Source organism: Hyla sarda, chromosome 7 (assembly GCF_029499605.1).
Source record: "Hyla sarda isolate aHylSar1 chromosome 7, aHylSar1.hap1, whole genome shotgun sequence".
NCBI classification, from domain to species: Eukaryota; Metazoa; Chordata; class Amphibia; order Anura; family Hylidae; genus Hyla; species Hyla sarda.
The window spans coordinates 152,063,012-152,087,022 of NC_079195.1; the positions used below are offsets into that span (position 1 = coordinate 152,063,012).

The window sequence follows — 24,011 nt, forward strand, 5'->3', positions numbered from 1 at the left end:
ATTCACCATCCTATTGAAGTCTATGGCAGTTCGCCCGTTCGCAAACATTTGCGGAAATTCACGTTCGCCGTTCGTGAACGGAAAATTTTATGTTTGCGACATCACTACAGATCACCCATGTCACTTCTGACACCGTTGCGATCCTCCTATATAATGTATAGATACGGCCAGCCGCTCTTCAATGGCCCCTGCACTTATGTATATATACACCTATTCATATTTCCTGAAGAGAGCTGTGATTGGCAAGATGGTTCCAGCCAATCACAACTCTCTGTGGGAAATATGAATAGGTGTATATATACTAAATTAAAAAAAGTAGGTAGCTACAACCAAGACAGTGATTATATGGGATATTTGCCAGACAAGTACTAGCGTGAAGGTTGTGTAGCCCGTACAACCTGGATAAATATATGAAAATTGTGTATATACTGTGTACAGTGACCCCCCGACTTATGATGGCCCCGACATATGATAATTTCAACATATGATGGCCTCTCAGAGCCCATCGTATGTTGAAGGCAGCCTCGACATATGATGCTGCTGTGTGTCGGGGCCATCGTACAAAGAACTATCTGACAGCGCTGACAACTTCAGCAACTGACAGATAGTTGTTTAATGTGCCCCGTGTGCCCAGTTCTGCCTCCTGTTACTCACATGCTGTCCTGCTAACTCACGCAGGCTTCCACTGTGAGCTCCGTGTAAGCCCCCCCCCCCCCCCCCCCCCCCCCCCAGTGCAGCCATAGCCAATAGCCTGCAGCATCTTGCTGCAGGCATCCAATGAGCTGCTGGCTGCCCTCCCCTTCCTTTCCTATAGAGCTGTAGTCGGCAGGATCGTAATGAAGGACATTCTGTCCCCCCTGAAGGTATTTAAAGTACTGTACAGTATTGCATGCAATGTCACACATCACATACAATACATATACACACTATACACCACATACATCAATGTTTCCCTATCAGTGTGCCTCCAGCTGTTGCAATACTATAACTCTCAGCATGCCCAGACAGTAAGTGGCTGTACATGCATGCTGGGAGTTGTAGTTGTGCAACAGCTGGAGGCACCCTGGTTTGTTAAACACTCCCCATATACTCCACATACAATGGTCATCCCAGAACCAATTAGCAGTTTCCCATAGAGATATGTATTCAACATACAATGGTTCCGAGGCCCCAGAACCAATTACCATTTTTACATAGACATATGTACTCGACATATGATGGTTTCAACATATAATGGTTCTCCTGGAACCAATTAATATCATATGTTGAGGGACCACTGTACGTGTTTCCTCAAATCTGGGCTTATGTATTGTATACTAGAATTGGGTTTGTGTGATATGGATAAATGTTTATGGACCATATAAATATGTGATGATGTCTATATGGATTTTAATGTGTGTATAGAAGTGTGTATGTGTGTGTGTGTGTGTAAATGTAATGTTTATATATAATATATATATATATATATATATATATATATATGTAAATGTGATATTAAAAAGATTGTAGGAGATTTAGTGTGATCATAAAACATTTATTAAATACAGTTATAATCCCCTATCCCCGCAGGGCCCTTGCAGAGGGCAGGAATTAATAAAGCTATATAAGTAAAATATAGGTTAAAATATGAAAATAAAATAAAAATAGTAATAAAAGTAAACCAGCTTATTGTTAAATGTCCAGGACATAAAATAAATAAGCAGCAGTTGGTAGCACGTCGTTGGTGGTATATTGGAGTTGTACTCCTATGCTCATTGGTGGTACAGTAATAGTTAGTATTTTACCACCGTTGGTGATATAATGGAGTTATACTCCTATGTTCATTGGTAGTACAGTGGGTTAGCAATATGCAATGGTGCAAAGCACCACTTTCCTGACCTCCCAGGCGGTGTCCCTATGCACACTGACGAGCTGGCTCGGCTAGCGTCCGGCACAGTTGTATGTGCCTGTCTGGAGGGAAAGCCGCACTTCTCCGCATGGTCCTGTGGTGCCGGACTGGCACGGCTGGCGTCCGGCCGATGTGAAATGTCCGGGCTTCAACAGGTGACTGTGGGAGTGATGATGTAAGTGAGGTTGGCAGTGGATGCTGGCATCCTGTGTAGAAGCGCATGTAACAGTGCTGATGTCCTGTGTGGCTGCGCATGTAACAGTGGGCCGCTCACTCGGGGCCTCCAGTAGTTGCAAGTTGATTTGTGAAGATCCTTGTTTCTATGGTGGTGAGTATGGTATAATAGGTTGCTGGTATATGTAGAGGCTAGACGCGTTTCGAGACGTTCATCTGTCTCTTTTTCAATAGCTGTGATGATCTGTTGGAAATGTGCTGCTGTTATAACCACAGCTTTTCTGTAACTGGTGGATTTTCTTAGCTGTAAATGGAACAAAACTGAATCTCATTAGTGATTAGGGATCTGAATAATCCTGAACTTTAGCAAAGGAACCAAAGTGTGGGTATTGGATCATATATACATATATTTACTATAAACTATAGTGAGTGTAATGAATCATATATAGAACAAGATGAAAGAAAGAAATATATATAATATATGGATATAATGTAAAAGTAGAATGAAAACTTAAATATATTGTTACGCCAAGCGCTCCGGGTCCCCGCTCCTCCCCGGAGCGCTCACAGCGTTCTCCTGTTCGCAGCGCCCCGGTCAGACCTGCTGACCGGGTGCGCTGCAATAATGTCCCCAGCCGGGATGCGATTCGCGATGCGGGGCGCGCCTGCTCGCGATGCGCATCCCGACCCGCTTACCAGACTCGTTCCCCGTCTGTGCTGTCCCGGCACACGCGGCCTCGCTCCCTAGGGCGCGCGCGCGCCGGGTCTGTGCAATTTAAAGGGCCAGTGCGCCACTGATTGGCGCATGGGTTTTAATCAGTACCTTCACCTGTGCACTTCCCTATTTGTACCTCACTTCCCCTGCACTTCCTTGCCGGATCTTGTTGCCATTGTGCCAGTGAAAGCGTTTCCTTGTGTGTTCCTAGCCTGTGTTCCAGACCTCCTGCCGTTTCCCCTGACTACGATCCTTGCTGCCTGCCCTGACCTTCTGCTACGTCCGACCCTGCTCTTGTCTACTCCCTTGTACCGCGCTTATCTCAGCAGTCAGAGAGGTTGAGCCGTTGCCGGTGGATACGACCTGGTTGCTACCGCCGCTGCAAGACCATCCCGCTTTGCGGCGGGCTCTGGTGAAAACCAGTAGCAACTTAGAACCGGTCCACCGACACGGTCCACGCCAATCCCTCTCTGGCACAGAGGATCCACCTCCAGCCAGCCGAATCGTGACATATATGGTGGGTATTGTGTTTAAAAATAAAAAATTATATGTGGTTTATAAAAATGTGATATATGTTTGTAAATGATACATATATATGATAATATTATGATGAGGTGATATGGATATAAAGTGTGTGATACTTCAATATGTTAAATAGACAAAAATATAAAAAAATATATGGAAAAATATATATATCTGTGATTTTTGGTGTATCTTCAATGAATATGTTATGACATATTCTTTGGTATGTTGTGTGTTTATTGTATGGAATGTAATAGCTAAAAATAATATGTACCACATATGTTCCTGTATATAAGTTTTATTACAGGTGTATATTTTATTAAAGGTGTGTTTATATACTATAACTATACAACCGCCCTATCAATTTGAACATGTGGATATATACATATATTGATTTATCTAAAATGATGGAGATGGGAATATGTTTTTGAACAAAATTTGTTATTCCGTATATCGCTGTATACGGTAAACACCGAATAGCACATGCGTATCAGTTAGGAGTATATATACGTCAGTGCAGGGGACCATAGAAGAGCGGCCGGCTGCATCTATACATTATAGAGGTGGATCACAGCGTGTGTCAGAAGTGACACTGTAAAACTCACCGCAGTCGACTGGAACTCAGGAGATATTAGATCCACAATACCACGAGCATATGGGTCGAAGGGAACAGAAAAAGATAGGTGCTCTCTAAGTGCAGTAGTTTCCCAGTTGATAAAGCAAAAGAGTGTATAGAAAACACGGGTGGGATTGCTCACTCACCTTTCAGTGTTGCGCAGCAGGCTCAACACTGTGAAGCACATGTATGAGTATATATACTCAAAAATGGTCCTTGTAGCAGCCTTGCGTCCTGGTCCCGAACATCAGTGATGGCGGTCGTGCAGATTCAAGTAATGGAGAGGTATGTACCTTTCCCTGGTGAGGATCGCACAGCGGTGCTAGCAGGAGGCTGTCTGTCAATTATGCACAGGAGCAGAGGTAATAAAACCAAACAGGTTTATTGGTTTGAATAAATAAAATAAAAAACAGGTACAGATGCAGAGACAACGCATTTCTCAAGGATCCCCTGGCTTCATCAGGTCTGGGGGGTCATAGGAGTGAGGAGATTTAAATATACACAGGGAACGGGAAACTTAACAGGACGGTGACGTCACAGATACATCTTAAGACAAATACATATATTTTTAACCCATTGTTGCAATGCGCATGTCTTAAGATGTATCTGTGACGTCACCGTCCTGTTAAGTTTCCCGTTCCCTGTGTATATTTAAATCTCCTCACTCCTATGACCCCCCAGACCTGATGAAGCCAGGGGATCCTTGAGAAACGCGTTGTCTCTGCATCTGAACCTGTTTTTTATTTTATTTATACAAACCAATAAACCTGTTTGGTTTTATTACCGCTGCTCCTGTGCATAATTGACAGATAGCCTCCTGCTAGCGCTGCTGAGCGATCCTCACCAGTGAAAGGTACATACCTCTCCATTACTTGAATCCACAATACCACGGTGGTCCGGAGCAGGAGATTAATTGATCTGCTGGACCTGTGTGGCAGATGACGCGGGCCGTGCCAGGGAGCGGAGTCTAAGGTGCCGCTGGTTTTCACCAGAGACCGCCGCAAAGCGGGATGGACTTGCTGCGGCAGGCGGCACCCAGGTCGTTACCCCTGGCACGACTCGACCACACAGGCGGCTGAGGTGAAGCGTAGCACCGAAGGAATAGACAGGACATAGTCAGGACAATAGGCAGGCGGCTAGGAACACGGTCAGGTCACAGAATGCAAGGTCTGGTACACGGCAAGGAACATGAAATTCACTGCTTTAAGGCACTAAGGTAAACAAAGATCCGGCAAGGGCAAGAGGGAGGAGCAGGAACTTAAAACTGAGGCACAGGTGAAAACTAATTATGGGTGCACTGGCCCTTTAAATTTCAAAGCTCTGGCACGCACGTCCACGGAGCCGGGGGACAAAGGTAAGTGACGGGCTGGGACTGGCATGCGGGCGGGTCCCGCTATGCGAATCCCAGCCCCGCTGGTGGCTTACAGAGATGGGGAGATGCGCTCATGGCCGGTATATCCAAATGGAGCACCGTGTATAACAGTTCCCCCTTTGGTCTCCCCCTCTTCTTGTGGGACAAACATTTCTTGAGGAGATTACAGTCCAAGATGTTCTCCTCGGGCTCCCAGGACCTCTCCCAGGACCTCCCCTCCAATCGACAAAAATGATAAATTCTGCCACGTACCATTTTAGAGGCCAGGATCTCTTTAACCTGAAAAATATCTGAGGAACCGGAGACAGGAGTGGGAGCGGAGATTTTTCTTTGAGAGTAACAGTTGATAACCAGAGGTTTGAGGAGAGATACATGAAAAAGAGTTAGGAATGCGTAAACTGAGTTTGTAAGAGACTGGGTTAATCTTTTGTAAAACCTAGCAAACGAGGACCTAATTTGTAACTTGGGATTTTGAAACAAATGTACTTAGAAGATAACCAAACTTTATCACCTGGAGAGAAGGATGGAGGAAGTCTTCTTTTCTTGTCTGCCTGGGTTTTCATGTGGGAAGAGGCCAGAGATAATGACTGCCGAGTCTGTCGCCAAATGGACGAGAAATCATGGACAAGTTCATCTACAGCTGGGACACTGGAAGAAACTGTAACAGGAAGAGGAGACCGGAGATGATGACCAAAAACAATAAAAAACTGAGATGTCTTCGTGGATTCAGAATCTTTATGATTATAGGAAAATTTGGCCCAGGGAAGAAGATCAACCCAGTCGTCCTGACGAGCTGAAACAAAATGACATAAATATGTCTCCAAGATTTGATTTACCCTGTCCACCTGGCCATTGGACTGGGGGTGGTAGGCAGAGGAGAATTCCAAACTGATGCCAAGGCAGGAACAGAGAGCTCACCAGAATTTGGACACAAACTGAACTCCGCTATCCAAGACAATATTTTCTGGAACACCATGAAGACGGAAGATATGAAGTAAAAAGTGCTTTGCCGTAGGATAAAATGAGCCATTTTAGAAAACCGATCAACCACAACCCAGATTACTGTGTTATTATGTGAAGGCGGAAGATCGGTATTAAAATCCATAGCAATGTGAGTCCATGGAATCTCAGGAATGGGCAATGGCTCTGTGGGTCTCAGTCGAGGGGTCTTGTCTCGAGCACAAGTGACACAGAAATGTACAAATTGAGACATCATGTTCCAGATGTGGCCACCAATAGTGCCGGGAGATAAGAAGAAGCGTCTAGCGTATTCCAGGATGGCCAGCCAATAAAGAAGAATGACCCCATTTCAGGACTTTGCGTCTCAATCTGACTGGTACAAAAGTTTTACCAGGAGGTACCTGTAGAAGATCGGCAGGAGCTGCTGACATGAGACGATCAGGAGGGATAATATGTCTAGGTGTAGGATCCAAACCCACAAAGTCAGAAGATCTGGAGAGGGCATCAGCTCTGATATTCTTGTTAGCTGGATGGAAATGAATGAAAAAATTTAATCTGATAAAGAACAATGACCACCTTGCCTGACGAGGTTTCAAACGTTGAGGAGACTGAAGGTACAGGAGATTCTTGGGGTCAGACTTGTGGTCTGATCAGATGAGGAGATCCCTCCAACAAATGTCGCCACTCTTCTAAGGCGAGTTTTATAGCAAGTAGTTCACGATCTACGATGGAGTAGTTCCTTTCTGCTGACGAGAAGGTTTTAGAAAAGAATCCACAGGTTACAGTTTTACCCTTGGCCCTTTTCTGGGTAAGAGTGGCACCCGCTCCTACGGATGAAGCGTCACCCTCCAAGGCAAAAGGTCTTTCTGGATCAGGTCTTGATAGCACAGGAGCTGAAGCAATGGCAGACTTTAGGCTGGAGAAAGCCTCTTCGGCCTCAGGAAGCCACAACTTAGGGTTAGAGTTCTTTCTAGTGAGAGCTACAATGGGAGTGACCACAGAAGAGAAATGTGGGAGGAACTAACGATAATAGCTGGCAAATCCCATGAAACGTTGAATACCCCGAAGACCGATAGGGCGAGGCAAATCCAACACCGTAGACAGATTTACTGGATCCATTTGCAAACCTTGATGAGAGATAATATAACCAAGGAACGGGAGACTGGATTTCTCAAAAAGGCATTTATCCAGTTTGGCATAGAGGTGATTCCTCCGGAGGCATCGAAGGACCAGATGAACATGAGTACGATGCTCCTCCAAGTTGGAAGAATAAACCAAGATGTCATCAAGATACACGACAACACAGGTATAGAGAAGGTGGCGGAAGATATCATTGAGAAAATTCCTGAAAAACAGCTGGAGCATTACGAAGACAGAAAGGCATCACAAGCTACTCAAAATGTCCATCTCGGGTATTAAAAGCTGGTTTCCACTCGTCTCCCTCTCAAATTCAAATCAGATTATAAGCTCCACGTAAATCCAGTTTGGAGAAGACTTTGGCCCCCTGAAGACGATCAAAAAGTTCAGTGATCAAAGAAAGAGGATAACGATTCTTGACCATGATTTTGTTGAGACCTCTGTAATCAATACATGGGTGGAGAGAACCATCCTTTTTGCTCACAAAGAAGAACCCGGCTCTGGCAGGTGGAGAGGACTTTCGAATAAATCCTTTTTGGAGGTTCTCTTGGATATATTTTTGAATGGCTTGAGTCTCAGGGACTGACAAAGAATAGATTCTACCACGAGGAGGCATATTCCCAGGCAGTAAATCAATGGGGCAGACGTAAGGATGATGCAGAGGTAAAGTCTCGGCCTGTTTTTCGCAAAAGACATCAGAAAAATCTTGATAAGGGGAAGGCAGACCAGGCATATGAGGAAAGGAAGAAACAATTTTAAGCTGGACCGGCACAAGACAACAATTTTGACAGCACTGTCCCCAGCTGGTGATTTCTCCAGATTTCCAGTCAAGCTGTGGGGAATGGCGTTGGAGCCAAGGAAAGTATCTGAGAAGTACAATGTGGGAGCACATAGAATTCAATCCTTTCCTTATGCAAGACCCCCACCTGCAGGAGATGAGACTCTGTGCAGTAAAGAACTCTACAGTCCAGATTTTTTCCAGTGACCGAATAGATGAAAAGAGACTTGACAAGGTGACTCACAGGAAGACTATATTCATGTACGAGAGAGGCATCAATGAAGTTGCCAGCATTCAGAGTCCAAAAATGCAGAAGCGAAGAATGAAGTTTGAGCAGAAACATGGACTTGAACAGAGATATTCAAACGAGGAGAGGTGGCATTCACTCCCAGGGACGCCTCTCCTATGTATCCTAGGTAAGAGCATTTTCGAGTCATCGGGATCTCTCCTGCTGGGTGAGGCGAGTATGATCCACTTCCATAGCCTTTTTGGTAGGTTCACTTTCATTACGAAGCTCCTCCTGTCTTTCGGCAAAACGCACATCAATACGTGTGGCCTAATGGATCAGTTCACACAGGTTAGACGGAGGATCTCACGCAGCAAGAGCATCCTTTATTCTGCTGAACAGTCATTTTTAAAATGTAGCACATATGGCCTTGTGGTTCCATGACAATTCTGAATCAAGGGTGCGAAACTGGGCTGCATAGTCTCCCACAGAGGAAGTCCCTTGTCTTAGGTTAAAAGAGCCGTCTCAGCAGAGGAAATACGTGCGGGTTCTTCAAAAACACTGCGGAATTCTGCTAAGAAGGCCGTGAGATTAGAGGTAATCGGATGGCTGCGATTCCAGAGAGGAGCTGCCCAGACTAACCACAAACTCCACCATTGCACACTCCATTGGAAACAGATCTGCCAAGAGCTCCAGGTGCATGGAGCAATGGGTCACAAAGCTTCTACACAGTTTAGGATCTCCATCAAACTTCGAGAGAAGGGGAAGACGTAGCTTTGATCCAAAAGGAACTGCAGGAACAGGTGGAGCACGTTTCAACTGCTGTTGCATGGTCAGAAGTAGCTGCCCCATGGCAGACAGTTGATTTAGTTGCTGCACCTGATGGGTCAACTGTTGCGACTGACGGACCAGAACGGAAGGGAGATCCGAATTCTCTGGCAGAGGTACCTCAGCGAGGTCCATGGCCGGATCTTACTGTAAGACTCCCCGCAGTAGACTGGAACTCACGAGGTAGTAGATCCGCAATACCACGGTGGTCTGGAGCAGGAGATGTAGTGGATCTACTGGACCTGTGTGGCAGATGACGTGCCATGGAGTGGAGTCTAAGCTGCCGTTGGTTTTCACCAGAGCCCGAAGCAAAGCAGGATAGACTTGCTGCACCCAGGTCGCTCCCCCTGGCACGAATCGACCACACAGGCGGCTGAGGTGAAGCATGGCACAGAAGGAATAGACAGGATGTAGTCAGGCTAGCAAGAGGTCTGGGCAGGCGGCACAGGAGCGTAGTCAGTAGGGTAGCAGAAGGTCAATAGGCAGGCGGATATGAATACGGTCAGGTCACGGAATGCAAGGTCTGGTACACAGCAAGGAACACAAAATACTGCTTTCTTTAAGGCACTAAGGCAAACAAAGATCCTGCAAGGGCAAGAGGGAGGAGTAGGAACTTAAAACTGAGGCACAGGTGAAAACTAATTATGGGCGCACTGGCCCTTTAAATTTCAATGCTCTGGCGCACGTGTGCCCAAGGAGGTGGGGGCACGCGTGCCAGAGCTGAGGAGCAGAGGCAGTGGACAGAGGTAAGTGACGGTCTGGGACTCGCATGCAGGCGCATCCCGCAATGCAAATCCCAGCCTCGTTGGTGGCTGACAGAGATGGGGAGATGTGCTCAAGGCCGGTATTTCCAGCCGGAGCGCCGTGTATAACAGACACTCGCTGCGATCTTTCTATGAATGCAAGTACTACAGCTCCCAGCATGGAGCTGATTGTGCTCCATGTTGGGAGCAGTAGTACCTGCAGTTAAGCACAGATCACAGCGGGTGTCACTCCTGACACCTGCTGCGATCATCCTTCATCCCTGAGATGCAGAGCAGCTTTCTCCTGCGCTCGCATCTCTGCTCTGTACTCCGGCCGGCCACTCATCATTCATATTTCCTGCTGAGAGCGGGGATTGGCTGCCACCATCCGGCCAATCCCCAGAAGATATGAATCTTTTCAATGGAGCTCTGCTTGCTGTTAACTTGTATCAAGAAATTCACCAAGACATCATTTGGGATTTATTTATACAAAATTAAAATTTATTTTAATCTAAAAATAAAAGTAGCAACCCCTTTAAGAAACATCTTAGAAAAAATATAAAAATATATATGCTTTTTACCTCCAATGGCTCTTTTCCCAATAATGAAAAATAAAATATTATAAGGCTAGGATTCCACTGAGATTTTAGCCCTGCGATTTTTTTGGCTTAAAATGCCAGAAAAAAAGCCAGAAATCTGCCACTGTTTTTCCCTGCCTTTTGGCATTCTTTCTGGCGTTTTTACCTTTGTGTGGAATTTGCTTTTTTTGGCCTATTTGGCGCTTTTTTGTACAAAAATACTTGGGTACCAAAAAAAATTTATAAAAGGATGCAGTAGGAATGTAAAAAATTTATTTAACTAAATGGTTTTTTTTTAATAACAAAATTTTAATACATTTTTTTATAAAGTGTGTGTGTGTGTGTGTGTTTAACTTTTTTTTTTTTTTTTTTTTTAAACATTTTTTATGCAGTACTACTACTCCCAGCATGGAACAGACTGTTCCATGATGGAAGTAGTAGTACCTGTTATAATAGACATATCGCCCCGGGTGTCAGTCTGACACCCGATGCGATCGTCTATAATATAGCAGAGATGTGGAGCGGCTCTATACAGCGCTCACATCTCTGCTCTGTACCATTCATATTTTCTGCCCAGATCTGTGATTGGCCAGATGGTTGCAGCCAATCACAACTCTGAGGAAAATATGAATGAGTGGCCCGGAGTGTAGTGCAGAGCAGAGATTTGAGCAATGTATAGAGCCGCTCTATCTCTGCAATAGACAGGAGGATCACAGTGGATTCAGTAGTGATACCCGCTGTGATCTGTTCTTACCTGTAGGTACTACTACTCCCAACATGGAGCACACTCTGCTCCATGCTGGGAGCTGTAGTACCTGCATTAATAGGCAGATTGTAGCGAGTGTAATTTCTGACACATGATGCAATCTGTCTATTAATGCAGGTACTACAGCTCCCAGCATGGAGCAGAGTGTGCTTCATATTGGGAGTAGTAGTACTTGTAGTTAAGAACAGATCACAGCGGGTATCACTACTGACACCCGCTGTGATTCTCCTGTATAATGTATAGATGCGGGCGGCCGCTCTCCTATGGTCCCCTGCACTGATGTATATATACACATGTTCCAATTTCCCACTGAGAGCTGTGATTGGCTGGAACCATCTGGCCAATCACAGCTCTGCGGGAAATATGAATAGGTGTATATATAAGGCAGTGCAGGGGACCATAGATGAGCAGCTGGCCGCATCTATACATTATACAGGAGGATCGCAATGGGCGATCTGTCAATTAGTACAGGTACTACTACTCCCATCATGGAACAGTGTGTTCTATGCTGGGAGTAGTAGTACTACCTAAAAAATGTTGGAAAAAAAAGTGAAAAACACACACACTCCATTTTTATTATTGTCGGCTACATTTTTTAGTGCTTTACCCGCAAATTGATCCCTGTTTAAAAATCAATAAACATTTCATAACAAAAAAGATACATTTCGTCAGATACAATTTTTTCCATCACTACTGTAGCTTTTATATTATTTTCTTTTAATGGTACCCTACGAAATTTTAATAAAAAAGTTATTTCCATCACTTTTTTGGATCGCTAAAATCCAAAAAAGAATAAAAACCTACTGCAAAAATGCAAAATTTAAAACCAGGTTTTGTCGGGCGTTTTGAAAATCCAGCCTCTGAGCCCGAAATTGCTGAAAAACGGCAAAAGGATTAAAAACGCCAAACTGAAAAACGCCAAGTGAATCTGGCATTTTGCAATTTACTACTAACTTGCAGCTAACATCTGGACGCAGCGTTTTTTCACTGAAAAAACGCAGTGCGGGAAAGTTGGCGTTTTTTACGGCATTTTTGCAAAAAAAAACTCTGTGGAATTCCAGCCTAAGACAGCAAAGGGGCAGTCATAGCCACCATTACATTCACATTGCCTCAAGAATGCTACAAGCAATGCAAGAGGGATACTGCTCTCCTTTACCAAGGATCAAATTAAATAATAGAAGTATATTGTGAAATCACAAACACCACAATTCTTTATTATATTGAAGTGGAAAAGGGCAGTATTGGATGTAAGAGGTTATATTACCTCTCTAAAACAGGCCAAAGCTGCAGATAAAGTTATATGACAAAGCCTTCATTACTAACAGTACAACAGAACTATACTCTGGGGGGAATTTATCATTGGTTTTGCCCTGGTTTTGTGGTGTACATTTGTCTCACAGTTTGTCTCAGATGCTATTTTGAAACTATTCATTGCGACTTTTGCTTTAGAAGGTTTTTCAAAAGAAACATACCAAGTCATGATTTCGGTTGATATCATGCAGTGGTAAGGAATTCATCAAATGCGACTATTCAGTTTGTCGCATCTTTTGTCGCAACTGTGCTAACTTAGGAGAAAATCTACACCAGCCCTGACTTGGCTTACAGAACTAACTGTGGACAGCATTTTAAAAAAGTCACACATTTTGGCGCATGGAATAAAAAGTCGCACAAAAAGTCACAAAGGAATCACCATAAAAAGTGGAGTACTGAAGTAGGAAATGTGATCAGCACCAGATTTAGCATTTGCTCTGCACCATGTAATAAATCTGGTGCAGGTGCACAGTTTCCACCACATGAATTAATGGGTAAAAAGATGTTCACCTACACGACTTGATGAATACCCCCCTATGCGTTAAATGTCCCTTTTGATAAATCCCATGATCTTATTTGCTTGGACAGCAGTTGCTTGAGACAAAGACAAACATAAAGATTGTTTAGGTGATGATTAACAGAAAATGCTGTAGCAAGCATAAAATCTGCCTAAGATATAAAAGAAAGAAAAATAATGGCCCTCATTTACTATTGCAAACCTGACATGTTTTGTCGGGTTGTGCGCCAGATTCTGTTGCATTGCGCCAGAAATTCTGTCTGTGCCAGATATTGCACCAGAATTTGTGCCAGAATTTAAAAATCCCTGATTAACTCTCCATTTTGCTAAGAAAACCTGGAAAAGGGGCGTGGCCACCGGGAAAAGGGTGTGTGGTTTCTGAAAAGGGAAGTGTTTCTGACATTTTCACAAAAACTCAACATATTTACTAAGGTTTCCACATAAAATGTGGTGGATTTGAGCTGAGGAAAACCCGACAGATCAAAATAAATTGTAGGGAATTAAAACCCACAAAGAAACCTACACTCCACTCTTAGTAAATAAGGGCCAAATGTGTCTAAGGGCCCTCTTAGACGGCCCAAGTCTCTATAATAAACAAGTATTCTTTTACAGAGCTGTTACGCGGCTCAAGCATCCAGCAGGAAAATAATCGCTGAATTGTTTGTGTGGCCCTTTGCTGCAATAAGCCATTGGTCGCACATTCTTATGGGGAAAACTACCCTGTCAGCTGAAAAGCAAGTGTTTGTCAGATTACCCTGTTACACAGGGCTATATCTACCTTTTCAGGGCTTTAGCATTCCTAAAGAGTGGCATCAAGTTCATAACAACATGTGCCACTTTTATACATTTGGTGCACTTTGCACCATTTTGGGCACCTTTCAAATGCATGAACCCTTTGACACATTATTAATAAATCTATTAGGATTCAAACTGTCTTGAAAACAATAACTAGACCTCTGATTCCATTTCCTTGACTGCTGTAGAATAATTCACTATGATTGGTTGCTATATGGAAAAAGGTGTATTGTTTAAATTTTGATAGGCTCTCTATTGTTCCATGGCCACTTATGAAGGCCATATAGGTAAAGGTTTGTAAAAGTAGACTTTTATCAAAGTATCTGCCAACCAGTATCTACCAACATGAAGCTACAATTGTGATCATCCAATTCACTGCCTAGAATGCATCACTACTAGAGATGGGTGAGTTTTAAAAAAAATTCGATTTGGCAGATTCGCCGAATTTTCCGGAAATAAAATGTGGTTCGAACCAAATTTATTTGCGTTGAATTTCTATTAAAAATTGCTATTAACGGGCTACAGGGGTGTAGAACACTTTGCCTTGCATAGGAACTGTGCTGAGGTAGTGAAATAATACTGTTATTCAGTATGATGTGCAGATTACAGGCATCGCTATTAGAATCACTGCCGCAGAGTGGCACAATGACAGAGTCTAGATGTGGTAGCAGGGTTGGGAGACCATATGGCGTCACAATTGAAGATATCAGAGATTTTTGAGATGTCAAATGAAGAGTTTGAAGAGATTAACGAGTTTAATGTCCCATCAGCAGCATGAGATCATATGGTGGAACAATGACACAGTCTGGAGGTGGCGGCAGCCTATGTAGGCCGCAGAGCGACACAAGGTGGCAGCAGCATGACAAGATCATAGGGCAGCGCAATGACATGACAGAACCTGGAGGTGGAAGCAGCATGAGGAGATCACATGGTGGCACAATGACACAGTCTGGAGGTGGCAACAGCCTAAGTAAGCTGCAGAGCGGCACAGTGACAGAGCCTGTAGGTGGTAGCAGCATGATGAGACCATAGGTCTCTTCATGACACTGCCTGGAGGTGGCAGCAGCATGAAGAGACTATAGGGCAACACAATGACAGAGCCGGGAGGTGGCAGCAGCTTGAGGACATTACATGGCTGCGCAATGACACAGCCTGTAGGTGGTGGCAGCCAAGTAGGGCGCAGAGCGGCACAATGACAGAGCCTGGAGGCAGCAGCAGCATGAGGAGACCATATGGCGGCACAATGACAGAGCCTGGATGTGGTAGCAGCATGAGGAGACCATATGGCGGCAGAATGACACAGCCTGGAGCTGGTGGCAGCCTAAGTAGGCCGAAGAGTGGCACAATGACAGAGCCTGGATGTGGCAGCAGAATGAAGAGATCACATGGCGGCACAATGACACAGCCTGGAGGTGGTAGCAGCATGAGGAGGCCATATGGCGGCACAATGACAGAGCCTGGAGGTGGTAGCAGCATTAGGAGACCATATTGCGGCAGAATGACAGCCTGGAGATGGCGGCAGCCTAAGTAGGCCGCAGAGTGGCACAATGACAGAGCTTGGAGGAGGCAGCAGCATGAGGGGACCATATGACAGCACAATGACACAGCATGGAGGTGGCAGCAGCATGAAGAGACCATATGGTGCAGAATGACACAGCCTGGAGCTGGTGGCAGCCTAAGTAGGCCACAGAGTGGCGCAATAACAGAGCCTGGAGGAAGCAGCAGCATGAAGGGACCATATGGCAGCACAATGACACAGCATGGAGGTGGCAGCAGCATGAGGAGACATATGGTGGCAAAATGACAAAGCCTGGAGGTGGTGGCAGCCTATGTAGGCCGCAGAGTGGCACAATGACAGGGTATGGAGGTTGCAGCAGCATGAGGAGACCATATGGCAGCCCTATGACACAGCCTGGAGGTGACAACAGCATCAGGAGACCATATGGTGGCCGAATGACACAGCCTGGGGGTGGTAGCAGCATGAGGAGACCATATAGAGGAAGAATGCACAGCCTGGAGGTGGCGGCAGCATTTGTAGGCTGCAGAGTGGCACAATGACAGAGCCTGGTGGTGGCAGCAGCATGACGAGACCATAAGGTGGCACAATGACACAGTCTGGAGGTGGCAGCAGCATGAGGAGGCCATATGGCGGCACAGTTACACAGCCTGAAGGTGGCAGCAGCCAATGTTCACCAAAGAGTGGCACAATGACAGAGCCTGGAGGTGGCAGCAGCATGAGGAGACCATATGGTGGTAGAATGACACAGCCTGGAGGTGGCAGCAGCCTATGTAGGCTGCAGTTCAGCACAATGACAGAGCCTGGAGGTGGCAGCACCATGAGGAGACGATATGGTGGCCGAATGACACAGCCTGGGGGTGGTAGCAGCATAAGGAGACCATATAGAGGAAGAATGCACAGCCTGGAGCGGGCAGCAGCATGAGGAGACCATATGGCAGCAGGATGACACAGCCTGGAAGTGGCAGCAGAATGAGGAGATCACATGGCGGCACAATGACACAGCCTGGAGGTGGCAGCAGCCTATAAAGGCCGCAGAGCAACACAATGACAGAGCCTGGAGGCGGCAGCAGCATGAGGAGACCATATGGCGGCACAATGACATAGCCTGGAAGTGGTAGCAGCATGAGGAGACCATATGGCAGCAGAATTACATATCCTGGAGGTGGCGGCAGCACGAGGGGACCATATGGCGGCACAATGACAGAGCCTGGAAGTGGTAGCAGCATGAGGAGACCATATGGCGGCAGAATGACATATCCTGGAGGTGGCGGCAGCCTAAGTAGGCCGCAGAGTGGCACAATGACATAGCCTGGAGGAGGCAGCAGCATGAGTGGACCATATGGTGGCACAAAGACAGAGCTTGGAGGTGGCAGCAGCATGACGAGACCATATGGTGGCACAATGACACAGTCTGGAGGTGGCAGCAGCATGAGGAGGCCATATGGTGGCACAATTACACAGCCTGGAGGTGGCGGCAGCCTATGTAGGCCACAGAATGGTACAATAACAGAGCCTGGAGGTCGCAGCACCATGAGGAGACCACATGGCGTCCCAATGACACAGCCTGGAGGTGGCAGCAGCATTAGGAGACCATATGGTGGCACAATGACACAGCCTGGAGGTGGCAGTAGCATGAGTAGACCAAATGGTGTCAGAATGACACAGCCTAGAGGTGGCAGCAGCATGAGGATACCATATGGAGGCAGAATGACACAGCCTGGAGGTGGTAGCAGCATGAGGAGACCATATAGAGGCAGAATGACACAGCCTGGAGGTGGCGGCAGCCTATGTAGGTCGCAGAGCGGCACAATGACAGAGCCTGGAGGTGGCAGCAGCATGACGAGACCATATGGCGGCACAATGACAAAGTCTGGAGGTGACACCAAAAAACACTTTCCTATATATAGGCTCCAAAGTATATATGAATATATGTAACTAAAGGGGTTCACCAAACAACAATTAATAATAGTACCTAAAGGTGTGAGAACCACACCCAAAAAATGTGAAACCCCAAATAAAATGAACAATATAATAATGGTATAAATAATGTAATCAGCTGAGATATATGGTTAAAAATATATTTTATTACAATGTTCAAAAATATGCATACAGAATCAATTCATATGGGTATAAGTTAAAAGGATAGATAGAAACATGTTGGATACTGGGGTGAAAAGTCCTGTGCACCTGGCCGAGAAAATTTATATAATATATAGATACAATAATAGTAGATAATATAAAAAGCCTGGAGCTGCTGGTAAAGTGCTAGTGCCAATAAAGGAGTTAAAAGGTGCAATTGGAAGATATTGTGCAAAGGGGGACAAATACATATACAAGGATATAAGGCTGCTATGCAGGTAAATAACACATCACACATGCACTCAGTGAGAATAAGTACGTGAGAATTAATTATACTAATAGTGAAAACCAAGCAAATGTGATAACAGCAATGAATAATAAAAAATAAAAAAAGGTGCAAAAAAACAGGAAAGGGGAGCACAATAGCAATTGATATAGCAGCCAAGATTAAATAAAGTGACCAGTGCAGATTAGCAGCAATGGAGCCGATGGTGTTTTATGTAGCAGCAGACAATGTAGAAGGAATAAAAGAAACCTGGCTTAAACATAGAACACAGGACTCACCCCAGCCCACCTCCACAACTCCGATGCATTTCGCCTGGAGTGGCTTTGTCTAGAAGTGGAGGGGACTGGGATGGCCTTAGTATATACAGTATACACCTTGTTTTTAGCTATCCTTTTAATTTATACCCATAAAGAATTGATTCTGTATGCATATTTTTAAACATTGTAATAAAAATATATTTTTAACCATATATCTCAGCTGATTACATTATTTGTACCATTATTACATTGTTCACTTTATTTGGGGTTTCACATTTTTTGTGTGTGGTTCTCACACCTTTAGGTGATATTACAGTCTGGAGGTGGCAGCAGCATGAGACCATATAGCGGCACAATGACAGAGCCTGGAGGTGGCGGCAGCAGCATTAGGAGTCCTGAAAGTGACCCGGTGACAGAGTGGGGCGGTGGGTGGAAATACCAGCACCCGCTGACTAAGGTGGGTGAAAGAAGGAGCACTTGGCATCAGATGTGTGGCATCAGGTGGGTAGCAGGATCAGAATAGTAGCTGAGGCAGGTAGGCAGAAGAAACTAATCTCTTTTGTCAAAGTGTTGGTGTGGCACCATGGATAATCTAGTCTGATACATAGATACAGGCATTGGTATGTGTACATCCTGGCTGATCCAAGCCTGATTCATCTTGACAAAGATCAGTCTCTCCACATTTTTGGTGGACAGGTGAGTTCTGCATGGGGTTATTATGGCCCTCGCCGCACTAAACACCCGCTCTGATGCCACAATACTGGCCAGGCAGGACAGCTTTTCCATGGCAAACTCTGCTAGTTGCTGCCACAAATCAAGTGTGGCTGCCCAGAAGTCCAGTGGATCTTCAATGTGGGTTGGCATGGTCATGTCCAAGTAGGCCCCCATTTTGTGCCGGTAGCGAGGGTCCAACGAGGTGGAGAGCCAGAAGTCATCTCGCTGCCAAATGGTGACAATTCGGCAGTCACCGCAAGCAAGTGGTCATTTGTGCAAGTAACTCGGAGGAGGAACTTCCTGCCTCCATCTCTACTGCATACTGCCACAGTGTGTCTAGGTACTCTGTCTCGTCTTCCTCATGCCCATGTAGCTCCTCTGGCTGCTCCTGCTCCTCCTCTCCTGTCAGCTGAGTATCAAAACCATGCATTTCGCTATACACTGCCTGTGCTCCACTGTGCCCCTCCCCCTCCTCCTCCAGTTCAGCCCCCTCAGGGCTCATGTGGCCGTGAGATGAAGAGGCCACGTATCCAGTTCCCTGACCAGCCATTGTTTCCACCATCTGTTGTAGGAAATGAAGCAGTGGAATGACATCATTCATCCTGTAATCCTGGTGACTGACAAATAATGTGGCTTCCTCAAAGGGCCTGAGCAAACGGCAGGTGTCACATATGAGCTGCCACTGGTTGACATCGAAGTTACACAGGAGACTCCCCCTATCTGCTTGGATCATCAAGTAATCATTGAAGGCCTTTCTCTGTTCGTATGGTTGGTACAACATATGGAGGGTGGAATTCCAATGGATGGAAACATCACATATCAGACTTTGTTGGGGGATGCCGTTCTGACACTGTCCGAGGAGGGTGTGCTTTGCGGTGTACGATTGGCTGAAGTGCATGCAAAGTTTCCAGGCAATTTTTTGGATGTCTTGCAGATGGGTGGAACTCTCTAGGAACTGCTTGACAACCAGAATGAACACGTATGAAATACAGGGTGCATGGCTCAGGCTTCCTTGACGCAGCGCAAACAAGATGTTCTTCCCGTTGTCGGTCACCATGGTTCCCATTTCCAGTTGTTGTGGAGTAAACCATGATTTTATTTCTTGACGAATCCCTTTGAGCAGTTCCTCCCCTGTGTGACTCCGTTCGCCAAGGCAAACCATTTGAAGAACAGCGTGACATCACCATTGCCTGCACACATGGTATGCTTGAGGGGCACTGTGACTTGTCCATGAAGTGGAGGCTGAGGACATTTTGGAGGATGAAGAGGCAGAGTTGGACATTGCTGCAGGACCAACGACGTGAGAGCGTGGAGGCGAAAGCGCCGTGGCCTGGCCAAGTTGCTGGTGCAGGAACCACAATCATTCAGTGGGGTGTATTGTCCCTGACTGTAGTTACAGCTCCACACATCGGCGTTGCTGTGCACTTTGGTACACACCGACAGGCTCAAGGACTGATAAGTCTTTTAGTGCTTTTACATTTACTGTCCACTATTAGTTTTATCCAGAAAAAATGTAGAACTGCTAAGTGTGTATATATTTAACATTTTTTAGAGTAATACACCCCAGTACGGTTGCACCAGAAATAAGCGTAACAATCTAGTGAATAAGTCTTTTAGTGCTTTTACACTTACTGACCCTATTAGCTTTATCGCAAAAAAGTGTAGAACTGCTGAATACGTATATATTTCACTTTCTTTAGAGTAATATGCCCCAGTATGGTTGCACCAGAAATAAGCATAACAATCTAGTGTGTAAGTCTTTTAGTGCTTTTACACTTACTGCCCCATATTAGCTTTAATGGGATACTCCGGTCCAAAGGATAGGGGATAAGATGTATGATCGCCAGGGACCCCCACAATCTGTCATTGCACACTGTTACGTCACGATACTCCGGCCCCCAAGTGCATAAATATTTAGCTTTTTTTTTTTTTATTATTCGCCCCAGTATGGTTTAACCAGAAATAAGCGTAAAAATCTAGTGCATATGTCTTTTAGTGCTTTTACACTTTCTTCCCCCTATTAGCTTTAACGAGAAAAAGGTAGAACTGCTGAGTACGTATATATTTCACTTTTCTTTAGAGTAATATGTCCCAGTATGGTTGCAACAGAAATAAGCGTAACAATCTAGTGCGTAGATGTAGGATCGCTGGGGACCCCCACAATCTGTCATTGCATACTGTGACGTCACGATACTCCGGGCCCCTGGTCGTCATGCCACACACTCTGAGCCTTGGATAGGGGATAAGATGTATTAGGGCCGGAGTACCCCTTTAACCAGAAAAAAACTTAGAACTGCGTATATATTTCACTTTTTTTAAGAGTTATATGCCCCAGTACGGTTGCACCAGAAATAAGCGTAACAATCTAATGCGCCATTTTAGCCCCCCGGCCCACACAAATTGTAGTGAATGTAGTGAATGAAGCGATATCACTACAATATCTACTGAATTGTGGTAAAAAAAAGTTGTTCAAAAAGTTACCAGGAAATATCAATACACTACACTGCCAGGACCTTCCTTCATAAAGGGGTACTCCTGCGCTAAGACATCTTATCCCCTATCCAAAGGATAGGGGATAAGATCCCTGCTCGCGGGGATCCCACCGCTGGGGACCCCCAGTGATCTTGCAAGCAGCATCCCATTAGAATCAGTTCCCGGAGATCGTTCGCTCCGGGTCTGATTACTGGCGATCACGGGGGCCGGAGCATTGTGACGTCATGTCCCCGCCCCCATGTGGCGTCACACGGGGGTCCCCAGCGATTGGATAGGGGATAAGATGTCTTCGCGCCGGAGTACCCCTTTAAGTACTTCACCACAGAACTAATATTATATGCATTCCTTGCTGTGGGCTCCCCCCTCTATTCTCTAACCAATGACAAGCTCTACTTTTTTGGTGCATATAGTAAGAATAAGAAATGTTAACATAAAGAAAATAAGATCTGAGATGAGAAAAATACCTAACAATCTAACAATCTAATGCTTCTCTTTATCCTGTACCTTTACATTTGTTATGTTATCTTTACATCCAGGCAGATTTTACATTCATTGGGTGAGTTTAGGAAAAATATAAAATATTAGTTATTTAACATATGACACTCATGCTATTTGTGACTTTAAATACATGATATGTATCTTATTCTTAGTGATGAACAAAGTACGAATGTTGGAAGAAGGAGTGGCAAACAGAATCCAAATGTTGTTGAGATCCGAAATGCCCCCAGTTCAGTTCAAACTATTGGGTACACTAAGGATGTTGACTGATGGCCAAGGTAATTTGTCTGTTTATTCTACAAATTCATGGTCCAGGGACAAAAGTTTTTTTCTCTACTTGTCTGCAATATGGAAACCAAGTCATGTTTTGGAAATGGCTGTTTCTGATAACTTCAGTAATGGGAATAATTTCTATGCTAGTTATTGATAGCAATTATCTATGATACAATGAATGTGTGTGTTTATACAGGAGTTATGTCTGGTAATGCTGCCTACTAGCAGTTCAGTTTTTTTTTACTTGAGGTTCAATATAAGATATAGAATATTAGAGTCCCAGATGGCTCCACAGAACTAACATTCAAAGTTATATCTATTAAAAATTAACTTTTTTTTGCTTGTCAAAACAAAGCATACCATGCTGGAAAAAGATATACTTCATTATACTGTATATTATTGGAGTCATTTTGGTGATAGTGGTATCCACCATACTAGTGTGAACATAGCAATAATTTGTAAAAGCTCAGCAGGTAGTTACAGGACCCAGCTTTAAACCATAAAAAAACTAATTGGTCTAAAAATAACTTGTAATTTCCAAACTTAGTCTGCTCCAGCTGAGTCTGCTCCATACACATTGAGTGCTGGCTACTATCTACAGCTGATACCCACCGCTAATGACTGACATTGATGCCAGTGATTAAACCCCTTAATCATGGTGAATTATGATGAAAACAAATATGAGAACTGTCATGTTACATCCCAGAAAAGGTGTCATCTACACCAAAATACCTTAAAGGGGTTATCCAGGAAAAAAAAAAATATATATATATATATATATATATATATAGGGGGTCAGTACTTTCCCGTTTAAAGCATCAGGCCTCTCCTCACAGCCAAGCCAGATCACCCTGCTCTGTACTGACGAGGGGCGAATACCCCGAAACAGCTGTCTGCAGATGGGTCGAAACTTACCTTTTGGGGAGTAGTCTGGCTTGGCATAAATCCCATTCAGCTTTTTATATTCCTTAACAGGAGCTAAGCTGATACCAGGGAACACTACCTGAAAAGGTTGTGTAATGGGCTGCTTTGCATATATATATTATATATATATATATATATATATATATATATATATATATATATATATATATATATATATATATATATAAAGATCAACTGGCTCCAGAAAGTTAAACAGATTTGTAAATTACTTCTATTAAAAAATCTTAATCCTTTCAGTACTTATGAGCTGCTGAAGTTGAGTTGTTTTTTTTCTGTGACACCTGTCTCGGGAGCTGTCCAGGGTAGAAGCATATCCCCATAGCAAACCTCTTCTACTCTGTGCAGTTCCCGAGACAAGAAGAGATGTCAGCAGAGAGCGCTGTTGCCAGAGAGAAAAGAACTGCTTCAGCAGCTGATAATTATTGGAAGGATTTTTTAATAGAAGTACTTTACAAATCTGTTTAACTTTCTGGAGCTAGTTGAGATAGATAGATATAGATATACAGTACATACCAAAAGTTATGAAACACCTTCTCATTCAAAGAGTTTTCTTTATTTTCATGACTATGAAAATTGTAGATTCACACTGAAGGCATCAAAACTATGAATTAACACATGTGGAATTATAGACATAACAAAAATTGTGAAACAACTGAAAATATGTCATATTCTAGGTGGAAAGTGTCCCCAAGTGCAGTCACAAAAACCATCAAGAGCTACAAAGAAACTGTCTCACATGCAGACAGCCCCAGGAAAGGAAACTAAGAGTCACCTCTCCTGCGGAGGATAAGTTCATCCGAGTCACCAGCCTCAGAAATCGCAGGTTAACAGCAGCTCAGATTAGAGACCAGGCCAATGCCACACAGAGTTCTAGCAGCAGACACATATCTAGAACAACAGTTAGGAGGAGACTGTGTGAATCAGGCCTTCATGGTAGAATATCTGCTAGGAAACCACTGCTAAGGACAGGCAACAAGCAGAAGAGACTTGTTTGGGCTAAAGAACACAAGGAATGGACATT

General features: G+C 44.5%; 1 protein-coding gene across 2 annotated transcripts in view; it reads left to right on the forward strand.

Moving 5' to 3' along the window:
• The window catches only part of LOC130282579 (rap1 GTPase-GDP dissociation stimulator 1-A-like), a 475,415-nt gene that overhangs the window by 358,388 nt on the left and 93,016 nt on the right, over positions 1–24,011 (forward strand). For both annotated transcript variants that reach the window (XM_056530939.1, XM_056530940.1), the window contains exon 10: positions 21,925–22,050. In XM_056530939.1, the coding sequence (XP_056386914.1) occupies positions 21,925–22,050 (126 nt within the window). The remainder of the gene's footprint in view (positions 1–21,924; positions 22,051–24,011) is intronic.